This window comes from Pithys albifrons, chromosome 7 (genome assembly GCF_047495875.1).
Source record: "Pithys albifrons albifrons isolate INPA30051 chromosome 7, PitAlb_v1, whole genome shotgun sequence".
Taxonomy (NCBI): Eukaryota; Metazoa; Chordata; class Aves; order Passeriformes; family Thamnophilidae; genus Pithys; species Pithys albifrons.
The window spans coordinates 14,662,094-14,681,050 of NC_092464.1; the positions used below are offsets into that span (position 1 = coordinate 14,662,094).

The 18,957-nt window shown below is 37.9% G+C and overlaps 1 protein-coding gene across 12 annotated transcripts in view; it reads left to right on the forward strand.

Moving 5' to 3' along the window:
- The window catches only part of PARD3 (par-3 family cell polarity regulator), a 447,638-nt gene that overhangs the window by 330,070 nt on the left and 98,611 nt on the right, over nucleotides 1–18,957 (forward strand). For 8 of the 12 annotated variants that reach the window (XM_071559915.1, XM_071559916.1, XM_071559918.1 and 5 more), the window contains 2 exons: nucleotides 1,323–1,433; nucleotides 18,017–18,274. In XM_071559915.1, the coding sequence (XP_071416016.1) occupies nucleotides 1,323–1,433; nucleotides 18,017–18,274 (369 nt within the window). The remainder of the gene's footprint in view (nucleotides 1–1,322; nucleotides 1,434–18,016; nucleotides 18,275–18,957) is intronic. The other 4 variants (XM_071559920.1, XM_071559927.1, XM_071559928.1 and 1 more) reach the window with 2 other exon arrangements.

Consider the following 18,957-nt stretch of genomic DNA (forward strand, 5'->3'; position numbering starts at 1 on the left):
GCTGTGTGGTGTGTCTTCAGCCCATACAATGGCTTTGTACTAGAATTAAAAAGAACAAATGGGAAAATATTATAAATGCCTGGTGGATTCTAAATATTTCAAAGAGATCACATTAACAGGGCAGAAGAAAGTTTTAAGAACTCTGTGGTTTATTTCACTGTGTGCATTTGGGGTGTCTTGTCTACACTACTGCTGGACATGCTTCATTGCCCATCTCAGTGCTTTCATTTCACTTTTGGTGTGAACCTGATTGTGAAGTGCCACAGTGTCAGTCAGCTCTCAGGTGAGCATTTGGTATAAAAAAAGTAAAATTCTTGCTGCTTTTGGTGTGATAATTGATGCCACATTTAATTGGTATATATAATAATATACTGTTTAATAGATTTGTTAGCCCTTCTATCATAAACAGAAAAATTTCATCTAAATTATAGATCTATTTAAAGGTTATATTTAAGTGCTTGTTTGGTTCACTCTATACAAAAGTAATTCCTTTCATAATAGGTCAGAAATGTCTTAAGAAAAATGTGTAATTTTGTCCTAATAATAACTGAGTATCTCAAATGCCAAATTCTTCTCTCCCTGAAAGTTTAAAGAAAGCAGTGCAATGTGCAAATATGGAAGAAAGCTAAAATACTTGAAATGTAGCCCGCAGAGGGGAAGAGGAGATGCGAAGAGGGCATACCCTGGGTTGGCAGCACCCTGCTCTGCCTGGAACAGCCCAGCCTGCTCCATCCCTCCCCTCACCCTCACAGCACTGAAGAGCCTTGGGGAAAAAGAGTCAGGAGTAGTAAAGTTTTTTAAAAACTTGGTGATGGAAGAGAATAAACTTACATTTTTGAATGGTGTCCACTGTGTGGTGAAACTGCTCTTGCAGGGCAGGTGCAGGGGTGGCACTGAGCTCTGGGCAGTTTTCAGACATGTCTCTCAAGGTTCAGATGTGGAAACCTTTGCTTAATGTGAACCTGAGTTGTGTTCTTTGGCAGAGATAGTTCTAAAACATTGTTAGACCGTGTGTTTAAGATTATCAACCCCAAAATCCTGGCATAAAAGAGGAATGTGGTCCAATTATTATTGTTTTGCTCTTTAGTGAGAAATTCTATAAACTTTTAAGAGGAGTGAAATAAAGAAAAAATTTGAAAAACTTATGCAAAAAAACCCAGAAGCAGCCGAAAATACTAAAAATTCAGATTCTATGGTCTTTGCACTTTCTCTTCTTGGTTTCTATGGAGTCCTTCTTGGAGGACTCTCTTTATCATAGGAAAAGGAAAATATTCTTTTGTTCATTTCACAAGTTAGATTCTTTTTTTGTGTGTTATTAACAGGTTTGGCAAACATCGCAAAGATGACAAGAGTGAGAAAACTGGTAAAATAAAAGTGCAGGAAGCTCTTACTTCAGAAGAGGAGAGAATACGAATGAAGCAAGAACAGGAGAGGTAGACTTCAGTATTTGCTTAAACCTTGATAGAGAGTTTGTTTTTTTAAATTAAATAACTGAATTTCAATTTTCACTGATGAAATTTCCCACATGTTGATATGTTTATATACTTTAAATAACAAGACAAAGCTGGATTTATTTTGGACATTAGTATCAACAGCTCCTTTTATAGACCCAGAGCTCCCTTCCTTATTGAGGAGACTGAAGTAATAAAATGAAATGTTTTCTCTATATATTCTATTACTGATTTTATTGACATTTTCAGAAAACAAATATTTATATAGAATGAAGTATGTTTTGTATTTTTCTTCAAAGTCTTGCAAATCTAGTTTTTTCATTGATAAATTCAGGAAAAAACTAAAAATTATACTTACCAGTATATTTGTCACTGGAGTTCAGTCTATTTATGTGCCATGCAGTCTGTTTATGGAATGATATGTATATTAAACTGCCAATTGTAAAAATGAGTGGTGAGTATCTCTGTTTTTCCTTCTCAGCTTTCCTTAACATAAAAAAATCAATATAATATACATGTCATATGCTCTTCTCAATATTTTCATTCTACATTTCATCCTGTCTCTTTTAGTCCTAGATATTTGGGGCCTAGACTCAGGTGTCTCTGAGATCAATTTAGTCAAAATCTTGGAAAGCTTAGGTTATCAATTAACTAGTATTCGAGGGTGTGTGTGGAGAGACAACCTCTTTGAGTAACATCACTTCATGAAGAAGTCAAACTTTACAAAATTTGATTGCTGTATGATAATAGATTCAGACATGTTTAGCAGTGAAAGTGGATTATTTATCTAAAAATCGTGCTATAGCTCAGCCATAAATTTAGAATTGATGCAGGAACTCCAGAGGGATATTTTGTTGTCTTCGTACAGGAGGTATCACTAGTTAGTTGCAATGATTCCTTTAACTGTCATCCGTATGTACCTTGGTCTTCTGCAGGTAAGAGCCAAATGATGGCTTTATCACTAGCAGCTCAGTGGAACAGCAGAGCCACAGTAACTCCTGTGTAGTCTCCTCAGTTAATCCTATAATGGTTTGCTTTCAGTTCTTCTAGGGTTGAAGGATTTGTGTTGTAGTTGAGACAGGCTACAAATATGCATTTATTAGTAATACTTGTTAAACTCCAGAAACTTTACCATTTGTGACCATCCATTTAGATTACGTTGTGGGAATTTCTTTACTCTTTAGCAAATATACTAGGATAAATTCTTGTAAAAATTTAGTCATGTCTTTCTCCATCCATTCCAACTGTAGAGGGTGGATGGCTTACAGTGCGTGGAGGTTTTTTTCTTGTCTGATTGGTTTTATTTTCTCTTTTTTAACAAAAGTAGGTCAGGGTCATTAAAGTTATTCCTTTTTTTAAAAGTTAAGTGCTTTCAGATTAATTGGTAAAGGGGAAGACTTGTATTGAAGGAAATAAGTGGCTTTTGATATGAAGGTGATTGAGTAGCCAACTTCCCTTTATGCATGGGTAGAGCAGCTGCTTGGTGGATAAATTCATACCAGGGGTGCAGAGCCATGAAAGCTGCCTCTGTTGTTCCAGCCAGCTCAGGGCAGGGGCACAGTTGGCCACACATGCACTGGTCTGTTCCCTGGCTTCATATGCCCTGTTGAACCCCTGCTGGCCCTGCACAGAGGGTTTCTTAGTAAAAGTGGGTCTCCAGAAAATTAGTCATATACATCTATTAAAAGAAGAAAGACCTTACATCTGAGTTAGTAATGTTTTCTCTCTCTTCATTCTCTCTCTTTGTCTCTCTGTGTCTCTCTGTCTCTCTCAGTAAGAATGGTGAGAGTATAGACTGTCCATGTGATGATATAAGAGAGGTTGCAATAGTCACGCTGGGTACCAAGGTAGAATTATGAAATTATTTGTATAGCCCTCAATGCATGGAGCAAATTCCTAATCCCTGTCCTTCAAGTTATGCTAATCAATTTGAATCTTTCCTGGAATCTCACTCCTTGTTTGTCTTAAAAACAATTTTAAGTGTTCACTGAAACTGCAGAAAATGCATGTCCAGAACTTTATAACAGCTTGATGTTACCATAACATGGGTCCTCCTCCTCCCCTTACTCTCTTTCCCTTGTATATTTGCTTTCCTTTGTGTTATGTCTATAAGAGAATGCAACTTCTTTGGGGTAGTGGCATGTAAAACTAATAAAAGATAATAAAATAGCAACCAAATGTGTGAGGTGCTTCCTTATGTCTCTGAAAAATTCAGATGTTGATTTTGTCCATAGAGACTAAATATTTTTGCAGTTAGATTGCAGAGAGTTTCCTTTTGATCCTGTAAAATAATGATGTTAGATACATGCTGTTAATGAAGAGTACTCTTGCAAATTAACTGAACAATCCCTCAAAATGCTTACTGGGAGACAGAGTAAAATATTACTGTCAGTGTTGGCTCATCATGGCTGCTATTTTAACTTTGTTTTCTGTGGGTTTTTTTCTTCTTATTTTTTTAGTACAAGTCACTTGTTCTATTTTGATACTATATATCTCTAAAATAATGCAATACTTTGGGGAAATAGGTTGGATTTAATGAATTTACTATGTATGAGAGGCTAGGAGCAAAAATCCTTAGGGGAGTCAGAGAACAAGTGAACAGCCCATTAAAAAATCAATCATGCCCATAATTTTATGGAATTATTATGCCTTGACTTGATAATTTTAATAGTATTGCACTTACAATAGTATTTTCTTTAAAACCTTAAAAGTAGTGTTCATGTGGATTATGAAACATTCAAGAAAACTAATACTATTCAATTTACCATGGTTGAAATTAATAAAATGGCCTTTTATAAATATATTATTAATGATAATTTCTTGATTCTGTGATTAAGGAGCATATCTCTTAAGCTGTGTATGGTATGTGTTCCCTGAAAATCTTAAAGTACTTTTGAACAGGAAATGAAGTTATCTAGTTGAAAATGCAGGCAGATTTCAATCAAAAAGGAATACTGGAACAATTAGGGGCATCATCTGAGAAGACTACCCACCAGTCTTACCAAAACTGCTGTAAAATTTATAAATCCTCCAGTTACTATGTAGGATAGAATGACCAAGAGGAATTAATTCATATGGATCATCACCTTCTGCTGTGCTACTGGATCTAAACCTCCGGAAGTCCATAGAATTTTCCAATCTAGAAACTCCACATCTGGTCCTTGAGGGCCTCCCAGGGTAGGCTTTGCTCAATATGTAGCCAGTATGTCCATTAATATCCTGCAACCTGATTGCCCTGAAATGTTTTCTGACTTCTTCAAGGCCGTTTAGTCTCTTTCTTAGGAGATGGGAAAACAGAACCATTCAGAAAACCTACTGCTTTTGTGTTCTGACCCTTCAGGAAAGTGGCATCCCTCCAATAACAGGTTCTGACACCTTTTGTTCTCCCTCTTTCAACTTTAGATGTTTCCTTCAATTTCAATTTTTGTTGATTGCTGTTTTGGCCTTTTTTTTTTCTTTCCCCTGCAGCTCTGTATTCATTAAAAAATTAATCTTCAGCAAATCCAGAACCTTTGCTTGTGGTCTGCACTACTTTAGGTCAGGCACATGCAGTTCTTGACACACATGGCAAGGCCATATGTACCAGCTGTCTTCAGCCTTGGACTGGTCTCCTCTGACAAAGCAAGTGCTCCGCACCCCAAACAACTTTACTCTTTTTACCCAGGTCATAGATAACAGAGGAATGAACTGAACATACCTCTTTGTGAAGTCTTCAAGAAATTGATCTGAATCCAGCATAGTTCACTGCTGGATAAAGTTTAAAAGATGGAAGTTGCAAATTGTACGTAATCTCGTTTAAAAGTTCATGATCCCAGCTATGGGTGAACAGTGCTTATGCTGTAATCCACCTCTAGAGGCACTTCCTTCTCTTGGAAGGATGGTCTACAGGATATTTTCTCTGTTTAGTTAATACACTGATTTAAGAGCTATAATGGTCTATAAATCTCTGGGTTACCCTAAAAGTGTTTTAATATGTATATGGTATTCTTTAACTCCACTGAAATGGATGCAAAGTCAAGTTCTTAAACACCCATGTTGACAGGATCAGTCTTGAGGAGACAAGGAAAAACTTTTCAGAAGAGAATTAAAGTGCTGTACTGGTGGAAGTGCTATGACAGAAGCTCCAGAGATGCTGGGAGGATGATAGCCCTATCAGAAGGCAGTTTGTGGAGCCGAGGACTCCCTCTGCTCTGTAAACGCAGCTGTGAAATGGCAGCGTCTTCTCTGTCCTCATGTGCCGGAGGACACTTAACACGGCAGGCAGTGCCGCGCTGGGTAGGTGCATGTGTAGTTACCGAATGGAACAGAAACCTGCTGTGCTGGTTTCCCCCAGTTCTATTTTGGAAAACATGACCTTGTGTTCCTTTGGGTTACAAAGGGAGTTACATTTGCATAGGTCCTCTGTTCAGTTCCTCGTGTCTGTGGAAGTTCTCCGGCCCGGCCGGTGCTTCGGGAGCGGCGCGGGGCCGGGAGGGGGAGCTGCGGGCTCGGCGCTGCCGCCCGGCCCGGCTCGGCTGGGCTCGGCTCGGCTCTGTCTGGCTCGGCTCTGTGGGGCAGTGACGGGCGCCGGGATGTCAGCTGGGGACACCCTCTCTAAGGAGGACGAGGGAGTTGCTTTTGGCGGCCGGAGCGGGAGGCGATGCTGCGGTCGCTGCCGGCGCACGGCGGGGACACCGCGCACCTTGGTCCCGCAGAGGTGCTGCCTGGGGGAGGCGGATCAGAAGTCCCTGTATTCATACATTTGTTGCTACTTTTGGAGATAAATCAACAGGCTGACAGCACTTTTTTTGTGTGAATGTAAACAAGGCTGTGATTTCAGTGGGTGTCATTCATGTATTATTTTTCCTAAATTTAGAGGGAAACATTCTGTGTGTTCATTAGTAGCTAAAATAATATCGATTTCCCCCAACCCCCACCCTGAAGGATTCAGTTATTCCATAAAATGCTTCCTGTATTTTATTTTCCTAAGGGTATATGGGTCTTTATCTCTAGCATATAATAAACTTCCCTTCATCCTTCTCTAGTACCATTAAAGCCACAAGCCCTTTGTTGTAAAAGTATACTAATGAATAGAAATGTTACAACAAGAACAGAAGTCTTGTGTTTTCCCTTCATCATGCATCATCCATTTTAATTAGACAAAAGGGTGGTGAGTACTGTGACAAGAGTCTGGAATTAAAATCATTAATTGATGTCAAGCTGACGAGAGACTGCTAACATGAATTTACTGACAGCAGGAAAGAAATTAACCTTATTACTTTATTTAGTATATTGGGACTATTTATTATATTTGCTTATGTAAGTTCAACGTGTTCTATTAGTGACGCTAAAGACAAATAATTAATAAAACCTACATAAAGTTTTATTACCTCCTATCAATGAAGTTTGCATGAAAACCACATCAATAACTTACAAAAAACAAAACCACATCCTTCTAATCAATATAACTCATCAAAACTGTTACAGCAATATTTTTGATATTTTCAATGAGTATAACAGGCTATTCTCTCCAGCCAAGTAGAATTTCAAAAGTGATTTGATTTAAAAACCACGCCTTAGTTTCTTAATGTCAGTGTTGCAAAAAATGAAACATATTTTCTGCTGCAATGACATTGATTGGAATAACTGTCTGGTTTGATCATCATTGGAAGGTCACCATAAGAGAGATGAGTTTTAATGTTAAGCATCTTTTTTCTTTAGATGAAAGAATACTGCAGTGTCTTACAGAATGACAGCAGCATCCTATAGATAATTTGTGACCCAAAGGTCATAATAAAAGAATAGAGGGGAGGTCATCCTGTAGTAAAGGCCATCTGGAACTGTTAAAGCATCAGATGGAGTAGGGGGCTGAACAGCAGGACACTCTTGGTGCCTTTCCAGATTTCCCAGAGAGACCATAATATTTTTATTGGAAAACCCCAACCTTTTTCCTCCTTAAGCAAAATATTTTCATCCAGCAGTTTCATCTTACTTTTAGAAAAAAAGACAACAGACTGTGATAAGGAAAGGATTCTTGTTTCTTACATAGCCTAAGTATTTTCTGTGTCTTTGAAATAATGTAAAAGTTCAGCTTTACTTTTGCTGCTGCTGCATATTCATGCCAGTTAACAGCTTTCAGAAAAACTGTTGCTCTAAATCCATTATTACTGCAAACGTTGAGAATATAAATAATTTGTAAAGTAACTTGTGTAAAATCTTTTCTGTTAAAACTTTCACCCCCTTCCCAGCCCATAAGTGAGGAGAGGAAAAATTCCTCAATGATCAGAAAATTAGAGCGATATGTTTCTGATTCTCACTTATTTTGTGAGGGGTTCTGCTTGTCTCAGTTTCACTGAGGTTTGTAGCATTGTTTTTGGCAATGTTTTTTTTACATAATGGAAGGGTGCAGGATGTGAAAACAAATCAATGGCAATAATTTCTGTAAAAGAACACAGAAATGAAGCATGAGAATACTGAGCTTTGGAAAAACATTTCAGGCTAGTTCCACTTCATAAAAATATTGACTTCAGGAGATATGTAAATTGAAGCTTTTGTATAACACTAGCTGCTGAAGAATTTTTTTAAACAAAGCACCACATATTCTCTAGCTACATGTTGTAAGTATAGAGGTTTTAGGACACCATGCTAAAACTACATTTTCTCTATTATTCTTCCACAGCCATTCAAGACATTGTACTGGGCAAGGTCCTGTCAAGTCCCTTGCAATATAGTAAAAACCCTCAAAATTTAGGTGGTCTTTATAATATTCTCAGTTACGCATTTGTTTTAGGTGTCTTGTTGATCACAAGAGTTCAATGCTCTCTAGACATTTCAGTTTTAAGTAAGAGCACTAAAATGTTGTCTCACTTTACAATGCCAATGGCTTTAGGCTAAGGCAGCAACATGTCCTCTGATGTCACATGAACTATGCTTGAGTGTCAGAGTTCTTGTACCAAATAATTATTTGAGACTTTGAAAAGCTTTACTGTGGTTGCTAACTTATTATTGACTTGAAATGTTAGTGAACTTATTGTTGCTGAGTTGAACAAAATTGAAAACTCATAATATTTTCCAGACTGCGCAACAGGAGTCTGTCTAACAGTAAGATAAAGCGTTAAACCCACTCTTTTTCTAATTCTTAAACACAGCAGAAAGTATTTGACTAGCCGGAAAGACACCTAATGATACATTTGTGACAGACAGACGGGTCGCCTCTCCACACCACAGCTGGAACATTTATTTTGTAACCAGTTACTAGAACAAAGCCTTTATGGGTTATGAGACACCTGGTTGTGTTTCTGGCCATGCCATGGGTTTGTGCTGTCAGAACTGTGACCCAGCAAGTCTTTAGAATTGAATCCTCAGAGGGTGGTGTGAGTGCAAATTTGTGGGTTCTGAGGAGCAAAGATAATGACTTATAAGCTATATTATCTATTGATGTTTGGGTTTTTTTTTCTTTTCCTTTCATCTTCAGTGTGTGAGATTCACATAATCCCTTGCTTTGTTGTTAGATTTTTTTGTTGCATTTTTTTTGTCACATCATTCTGTTTCATTTTCCAACTTCAGGATTAGGCTACTTTATATATTACTGTAGAAACACAGGATAATGGACCTGAAGTAGAGCTAGTATCAGGATTTTATATATACTTTTATTGCTAGACTTCAGCTGGAGGAACACAGATGCTGGATAGGCTCAGCTCAACCAACTGGTGATAGTGTTGTAGCTCAACCTCCAGGTACTGCCTGCAGTATCTGGGAATGATTGATTTGATATATGGTATGATATATAATGCAATTTGATATATGGGATGCCTGTGTCATTTGTTTCTTACACACATGGGAACAGCTGCTCCTTACACATCTAACTGCAGAATTCAGATGTTATCCACCAGTTCTTCTGTCTGAAATTGTTCTTCAGTTAGAGAAAAAAATAGAGGCAGAAATATTTTAAGCAAGTCAGTGTGAGAGAGGAAACCAGTGTTTTTACAGTGAGGAGGGATGGAATCAAGAGCTAGGTCATGTTCCAGCAATAGCTGAAATGTCATGATCTTCCTTTCTACTTCTGTCCAGCAAAAAAGCTAGAGAGACTAAAGCTTAGTTAATCTAATGATCAGGGACCTGTTCTCATAGGTGTAAATAGCAGCCTTTCTGACCAGTTTTGTTATGCAAAAGAAATACTAAATTCCATCTTGCTTACAGACAGAAATGTTGTTCTTTGATGCATCATGGTTCCCAGCAGGATACCAGTCCCAGTTGCTCATCTGGGTGACCCTTCACTGCTAAGGTCACTGACCCTTGCATCAGACTTGAAAATAAGGACAGAAAATTTCAGTCATGGTGGTGTTTATTTTGGAGACAGGAGGACCTATACTTCCTGTGTACCTGAAACATTCATCTTTGGTTGACATATATTCTTTAAAAAACCCACAACAGATAAACCCCAAAATGTGGCAGACTGTTAACTGCAAAGTAGGCTAAAAGCTCCATTGAAGTGCAAGTAAGATGGTAATTTACAGATTTTTTAAATCAAAGTAAGGAAGGATTTTCACTTGTTTACTACAAGTTCCAAAAAAGCAGGTTTGAGGTACTCTGCTGGTAGGGATGTGTCTTCACTTTGGAAAGACAAAGGGTGAAGCAAGAAAGTCAGGGATATGGAGGAGTAGAGGTGAAATACATGAGAGAGTCCTCCAGGTAGAGGAAATTATTCTAATGCCTCCTTTAGTTTCATCCGTGTCACTGATTTCAAATTGGTGTTTACACTTCACCTGCATATATGCATAATATTTACTTTCTGTCCTGTATTTTTTCATTTCTTTATGTCGTCATTTGTATTTTGCTGCCTTCTTTAATAGCCTTCTTTAATATAACTCCGTATAAAAATGAGCATGTTGTTCTCTTCTTAATATATTATGGCACTTACAGTAATCACCTTATCATCTTTATCCTTCATCCTTTTTTTTTTTTAACTACAGCCCTCCTGGGTTGTAGCTCATTAAAGGTTTTTGAAATTCTCATGCATCTCTTCTGCATGCAGGATTTGAGGAGGGGGGACCTTCGGAGAGACAGTAAGTACTATCACATATTCTAATTGGCAGATAGGCTGTGATTGTTGAAGGAGAAAAAAATTAGGACTGTCTGATTCTTTAATTTAGAGGTGAAGGGGAGCTTTTTTCTGCTTTTTTTTTTAATATGTAGTCACTGCTCTATTTCTCTGCTATTATAGAACCAATATATAGGAAATATATGTGTGTAGAATTTCTATGTAGGTGCAAAACTGTAGATCTTTAAGAGAGATCGTGCCCCTTTTTCAAGTAGGATCTGCAGAGTGTGCAATTCCTGAAAGATGTTTGTTTTGTCCTGGGTTTTTTTAATAGTTTACAATTACATAAACCCTACAACTGACCAGTCTAGGCAGTCTTTTCCACTACCTTTCCTTTAGGAAGTTCTTCTTCCCACAGTACCTAATGTCAATTTTTCCTGCTGTGGTTTAAATACCTAATACTTGCATTAAAGGTGGAAAACATAATTCTTTTCCTCCAGTGTCTGTAGACTGCTGTTATGTCTCCACTCTTTTTTTTTCCCCAGCAGCTTGATGTTGCAGACTTGTATCTGTTCCCCAGCAGAATTTCCAGATCCATTCCTGAAAAAGAAACTCACAGATTTTTTTCTCTACTTATAGTTGATATGCTTAATTATTGTGACTATATAATATACCTTCCAGTTGATGTTAATTCTGTTTTGAAGTCTACTCTATTTCAAGAACATTTGAAATGTTAATCCCTTTCACCAAAGTCCATTTATCTGAGTTTTCTGCAGATTCAATACTGTCCTAAATTATAATGAAAACCCTGAGTAAATTCAGAGTATGACCCATGTAGAAAATATCTCAAGCTGTCCATTCTGTGTGACTATGAATTGCTGAGAGTTACTCTCTAGATACTCTGTAGGAGCAGCCTTGTTCAACCTATTGCATCCATCCCATAGCTGTTTTTCTTAGCCTAGGACACAGTTTCTGATCTGTTCACAAGTTTGTCTACTGTGTTGTAGAAGAGAATCTGACTGACTTCACCACATCTGTTCTTGATAATTCTATGGTGGCTACTGCTCTTCCCATTATCTCCTCCAGTAGTTTGCTTTAGAGGGGATTGAGGTTAAACTCATGAGTTTTTAATTCTCCTCCTCCTCTGAGGGATGTTGGCCTTTTTCTAGTTTTTCAGTATTCAGCTGTCCCCAACAAGCCCTCCTGGTTACTGAAAAAGTCTGTGTGTGTCAGATGAAGTTCAGCTAGCTTAACTCGTTTCTAGCTACTTCTTTTGTTGCCGTATTGAAGATCTTTTTGTTATTGCCGGAAGTCAATTGTGCTGGTCATCTGCTTGCAGTCAACCATTTCAGTGAAGACAGACACAAACGAAAAAACCATTAAGCCTCAGGTCTCCTCAGCATCATCTGTCAATATCGTTCCCTCACTGCCACACAGGGGAGCAACCTTTTCTTTGCTCTTCCTTTTACTGCTAATGCAATTACGCAATGATTTATTGCTATCTTTAAAGCTCCCTGATACTTTTATTTCACGTTACACCTTGGCCTTTCTGATTTTGTCCCTGTATGCTTGTGTAAACTGACCACATTTTGTATGTGTTTCCTCATGTGTCTGAGGTCAGAGGACAGTCATATTTCAGCCAACTGGCCACACATGTATGTACATAGCAGATAAGGCAGAAGTGTTAACATTTTTCTTTTAATGACTTGAAAAAGATTGGTCTCTAGACTTTCAATTTAAAAATTATATTTACATAACAGTATTTTCTGACTTTTTTTTTATATTATGCAAATATTTTGAATGAAATAGTGGAAATGAGGAAGAGGAGGTGTCTTTCTTAATTATAACCTACCCCTGCTGATGCCCATGATTTTATCCATTGCACACAGTGATCCTTCTGAATGATTTTCCCAGGAAAGCAGATGACTTTGCTGAGAGGTGGTTATAACTGTGGTAACTGACTAGCTCTAATCATGATAAGAAAAGCGAGGTGTCATATTTCAGTGCACAGTGAAATCACAGTAATGCCTATAATCAAGGTACCCTCATTAGAAGGGTAGTTGTCAGAAAAATTCTGCTTGGATCCAGACAAAGGTCAGATAAAAATACAGGAGAAGACAAACTCCCATATTGACTTGATTGCCAAAAATTAGGAAAAGGGCCATTAAAGCCCTGAAGGCAGTTGAGGAGGTTAGGGGAGGAACAGCAAGACCTGGATTAGTTTTTGGCATGCTGTTCCTGCAAGGTATTTTTCACTAGCAAGGGAGGACAGGACAAATTTGTCAAGATCTGGCTACTGGCCAATGCACTTTCTTGACCTCTTTATTAGAAACAATACCTGGCGAAAATTGGACCAAATGTGTTCATCCCAGTGGACTAACTGGAACAAGCTGTGACTGGCTTTATAAACCTGTGGTTGTTTTTCTCTGTTTCCAATCCATCATCCCAGTGCATGCCAGTCTGATGGTAGAAGAACTGAGAGCTGGCAGCCGTGAATGGCTTGCCATTTAACTTCTGTCCTTATACAATGCTGTTTCTACCCTTAATAAACATTGTCAGCCATCTCACATATGTGGAACGGCAAGCGTTCAATACTGATTTTGTAAATGAGTGAGCCTTGGTGGAAAAGACAAGGTTGTGGATTATCACTTGGGCAATAGCTGAATCCTGGCAGCAGCAGGAGGATTAATTCAATTGACCAAACACTTGCACACCAGAAGCAGCAGCCAACTTTGTTTCTGCTCTTAGGGGAGGACATTGCTGCCATTGCAATGGCAAATGTAACATACTAGCCATGAATGCCCTTCCCATGCTGTGTTCATCAATTAAGATAAGTAGGTGATTTTTTGCAAGACTCTAAATCACTAAAATGAAAAAATCCCACATAGGAGACTGGAGCTCCCAAAGATATATTTATAGGTTACTCCTAACCCTGAATGAAATTAGGGTTGATTTGTCTTCTGTTGACAACTTTGCTTATTCACTCTTACTCACAACAGCTGAGCCAGAACCACAGATTTTCTGTCGCTGAAAAAAGTTAGTTCAGAGAACTGCTGTAAACCTTTAGCTCAAGGTGGAACTGAACTCAAATTAATATGGTTATTTAGGACCCACATATGAGCTACATGGTTAAATACCCTTTGGCTTCTCCTTAAAATGGCCACATTGCAGATGTTCAACTAAACTGCACTTTGGACCCTGCAGCAGCTGCCTGGTGTGACTGAATCTTGACCGTCTCTCCTGGGAGTTCAAACATAACTTGACAGCTAAATTTAAGTGTCTAAAATGGTAGTTGCCTCCATCTGAAAACTGGACATTGCTCTCAGAGTTTTGAAGAAGGGAGCGAGGTAACTGCTGTTTGCTGAGAGCCATGCATAAGCTTTTCCCTTCCTTTTGTGACCACCATTTCACGTTCATAGGAATCACTCTACAATGGATATGTCTGTCATTACTGGATTAGCTTGCAATGAAAAACTCTTGTAACAATTGTAGGAAGTTCAGCAGCTAACAATATTGTCATTTGAAGCAGTTATCATTAGCTTTTGAATTGAATGGCACACAAATGCATAAGGATAGTTTGTGTTTTACTGAACATTATAATTTGAGTCTGTAAAGCATGACAGTACATTATTGACATTTTCCATATTAACACTTCAGCAGGAAGGGTTTAGAAACTTGGGATAGCTTTTGTATTTTTAAAAGTTCAGTTTCATTTAAACACTGCAAAATTGATTAGCAGTTTTTGCAAAAATTCTTTGACGATGAAAAGAGTTATGTGAATGTTAAGCATTATTATTATTGTTAAATCCCCACAAAATCCTTTGGAAGGCCATAAATCCTCAAAATTAGCTGATCTGAAATTTCAGACATAGGCATTTTTATTGTGCCATGTCAGGAAGGAATACAATTCAGTGAAGACAGCTTAATACACTTATTCACATTATGAAACCAAAGCACTGTGGTCAAACACTTCTCCAGATACTGGATTTCAAATAGCAGGAATGTTGCTGATTAGGGTTGATGTACAGAGCAAGTTTTAGGTTCTCATCTGTGCTGCACAGCGTGTTTACATAATCATTTTAATCTTCCCCACAATAGTCTGCACTGGTATTTCCCATAGATTTATATACTTAATGCAGTATATGCTAACAAATTATTTGGGGCATGTCATGCATATATGCACATCAGCCCATGGCTGGTGGGGGAGGTCAATATAAGAAAACTAGTATCACATTAAGTTCAGGTTCTTATATAAAGATATATTCCAAGTTAAAAGCTATTATTGCAAAAGGGATAGTGCAATATTCAGCTGATAGCTCTTTTTCTTTTCAAGAATATGCCTATATATTTTTTACTAGTCTTTTATGGCTCTCTTAAGCTGGGAGAATAATGTTTAAATGTGGTATGTCCTTGAAAAGGCAAAACCAAACAGTATTTTAAACAATATTCAAAAATATGTTAAGCAATTGAGATACCCATAACTTTTGTCATGTGAAAGTGGTAGGATTTGCACATTGGCTTAAATGTAAAGCACAAACAATTAAGAGAAAAAAATCATAACATTTTGGGTATCAGTGTGGTCAGACATCTTATACAATTTACTTTAGGGTTATCCTTTGTTAAATGTTGTTGCAAATGATTACTGGGTACTTTGGTTATAATTAACAGGAAGATCCTAATATATTTAGACTCTGATTTTGAATACTATGTATATGTATTAACACATTGTATTAGCAATTGTGGAAAATATTCTAAAAATTTTTCTGGTGGATGTGAACATACTTATTTGCATAACTTCAAAAATCAGTTCTTTTCCACTTGAATGGGAATAAGTATCCCTCATTGAGCTATGCGCAGGAAATCTGAAGGTTCTTGCTGCAAATGGTGCTGCACCCAAACTATTTAAGAGCTGATAAGCAGATGCATGAGAAAAGGTGATTAACATGAAGCAGGGAACACTTATGTCTGCACCTGTGGAGAGTGATGTGATGTTCGTGGTCAAAAGTTACATAAGTCCACCATCCTCTCTCATGTAACACTAAGGCATCAGTTACCACGAGGTAAATCTGTTTTATAAGCACTTCAGGTAACAATGTTTTCTTCTGACTGAATTACTCTATGCCGCATTATTACTATACTGTCTGATTTCATACACTGAAACTTTGCTTGAATACATGGATTTTTTCCCTTTAAATTGGTGTCAGACAATGTTCCAGTATGTGATGATACATTGTCCATTTAAAGAAGAATTAAATCTACACATGTTGTTATAGGTCCTTTTATTTAGAGAACAAATATCAGTAGACAAATGCATTTCTCCACAGAGTAAATAATACAGGACAACAAATTGGAAGCTAAATGCTGAGAGAGGAATCAACATGCACAGGTGATTTTCAGGCCTGTTTTTCCTCCTACATAGAAACCTCCCAAGTGACTGGCTGCAACATTTCTGAATTACAGCTTTGGACTATAGGAGACTGTAAAACATTTATTTTTAAAATAAGTATGCAGAAACACAGTTTAAATTTTAAATCAGTTTTGGATTTAAAAGAATTCTGGTTTGATGTTGCTGAAATTATTGTGAAGAAAAATTTTCTTTCCACTGTGAATGAATGTAAGAGCGCAGTGCACAAATCAGTGGTAGTAGACATAAAAAGAGGAATGCTGAGGTTTAACTTGGGACATGTAAATGAGTCACTGAACCATCAGTGTAGGTGGCTCTGGCTGTTGAAGGGAATTCAGCCAATCAGTTGTATCCAAAAGCAACCTGGTCAATAATTACAGGATTTGTGGGAGAAAACAGGTCTGTCTCTCTGTGCCATCCTTCTCTCCCTTCTCTTGATTTATGATGTTCGCATACCAGTTCTGGGCTGGATTCACGTGCTTGAACACAGATGTCTTGTGTCATTTGGTTATCACAGTCTTTGAGACTTCAGCATGACCTAAGGGAGTCCTTGTCCAGCAGCTGCAAGTCCAGCAGGATTACCTGGGGATGTCAGGTGGCCATAGCTGCTTATGTTTGAGCAGCTGAATCAAAGCTGGGTATCCAAGCTCCCAATGAAGACCTAAAGCACAGTATTTAAAGTGTCTATAGAGCGACTCCTTTTCTGCTGGAACACACTGACTACTGTGGCACTGCCAGACTGGAGTTTGCTACTGATAGCTCCCTGTCACCCTAAAGGCAGCCTGCACACGTGGCTGGTATGAGCTCATCTGCTGGTGGCATCTAACTTCTCATTCTGCAGTCTGAATCCCACCCTTTGTGTATCCCCTTTTGTTTTTGCAAAACTAATCTTGAATCTGGCTAGTTTAAAATTTCCAAAAATGTCAAGGTTTCCTAACTTTGAGGCTTTTCTATTTCCAGAAGAGACAAGGCTTACTTTCAAAAGAGGCAGAGGCTTTGAATAGGCTGCCCTTGTTAAAAGTTGGTGAACAAACTGTGCTTGGAAATGACACACAGGAGAGATAATACAGAGATGTAGTCTGCATAGATGGATGCTGTCACACTGTAGCCATGGCAGTATTAGATGAAAAAGGAGCACATTTTCCTAATGGAAGGGAGGAGACAGCTGAGTGCTTCATTTTGCAATGATGACAGAGCATTAAATTGGTCTGGGGAGACAGTGTCGGGGATTGTGTGGTCAGTTTACTGTGCATATGTGTGGGTGATACATCAAATTTACTAAAATGCCAAAGAATCTTTGAAGCCCAGATCACATTTTTGTAATAGCTTTGTGTGCTTTTGAAGATATGATCTGTGCTCAATTTGTGTTTGTCATATTCCTAAATGTCATCTGTTTCTATCTGTCACTTTTTTATCATACAGCTAAAATAGTGCACCTAAATAAAAACTCCCAGTGCAGCATCACCTTCCTTTTGTAACTTTAAACACAAGACACAGATTACTTTCTGGGAAAATACAGCCTGCTTTTGAGAGATGCCAGATTCAGTTTGTTAACATTTTAAACAAAGCATGCACATTCAAGTGAATCATGAAAGAATCTGCTTCTGCTGTTTACTGCATGAATGCAAACATAAATGTATATACGTATTCTATCCTTATGCAGTTTTTAAATTCTGAAAAAAGTATTTTTTTTAGTATTAAGTTAAGAAAATACATTAAAATTTCCTCTTTAAATACATGCTTTAGAACCATTACATCTGACAAGTTTTGATGGAGTGCAATACAATATAAATGGTATCAGGCCATTCTCAGGTCAGGTAATAGCACAGACATTCTAAGATGCATGAAACAAAAGGTGAACTCTGTTTACCAACAGACATGTCTAGTAGTTATTTAACTTAATGAATTAAAAGACAGTAGATAATCAGACTTGCTCCTTAAAGAGCAATGTTGATTGTAGCATTGTTTCAATCTAGGCTTCAATATTTAAGGTAAACGTGAGACCCCATGGAAAGTTGAAGCTGGAAACATTTCAGTGGTTTTCATTAAGACAGACTATCCAAAGTCTCTGCTAACTGCTGCTTTCAAATGTCTGGGGTGGGGGGGACAGCCATCAGTTTCAGCCTTTTTTTAATTTTTCAGAATTCAAGCAAAAACTCGGGAATTTCGAGAGAGACAAGCTCGAGAACGTGACTATGCAGAGATACAGGACTTTAACCGGACGTTTGTCTGTGATGCAGACCCAATGTATGTGGGGATCCCTTCCTATGACTCTTCTTCAAATAGTGGCACAATAACACTGAACACCCGACCACAAAGCCCGAGGGAAGGACAGACAGTGGAAGCCTTGTATGCTCAAGTGAAGAAACCACGAAATTCAAAGTCTTCACCTGTAGACAGGTAGGCACCAGACATCAATCAATACACTCTCTCAAAATCTATCCTTGTACTCCTTTTGTCATGGGAGATGACTGTACATCAATTGGAAAGTCGGAGGTGCATTTTTATTAATGACTTTTTAAAGCCTTTATGTAGAACAGTATTGAGCTCACTCAAATCAACCTGTTACAGAAAGGGGAGGGAAATTAATTTTCTGCACAGCAACTGGTTTTCTTCTCGTTCTTCAGATGGTTTGGAATTTTGGAGTCACCAGATGGTATCATTGAAATTAAATTCAAATTTGTGAGATCATCGGGTTTATTTATTAGAGTTCTAATGGATGTGCTTGTGGAATACAACATTTCTAACCTATTCACAGCAACTACAAAATCTCTGGAAAGCTATTTTGTTACAGCAAAAATGGATTAAAGCTTACCTGGATTCTAGGCCTACTGTTGTCCTGAACAGGTTGAGCTTTTTGATTAAATGCAGACCAAGTGAGTCAACTACAAGCTTAACTCATTATATACTTTCTCTTCTTGTGCTGTAGCTTATGATTTATACTCTTTCTGTGGTTTCATTATCTGAACTGGGTCATGGTTGTTTTTATGCGGAAATTGGACAAAATTCTGGTTGCTGTTGATGGAAAACCTGAAGCTACAACAGGCATGTAAACTAACATGAAGTAAAAATAACCGAAGGCA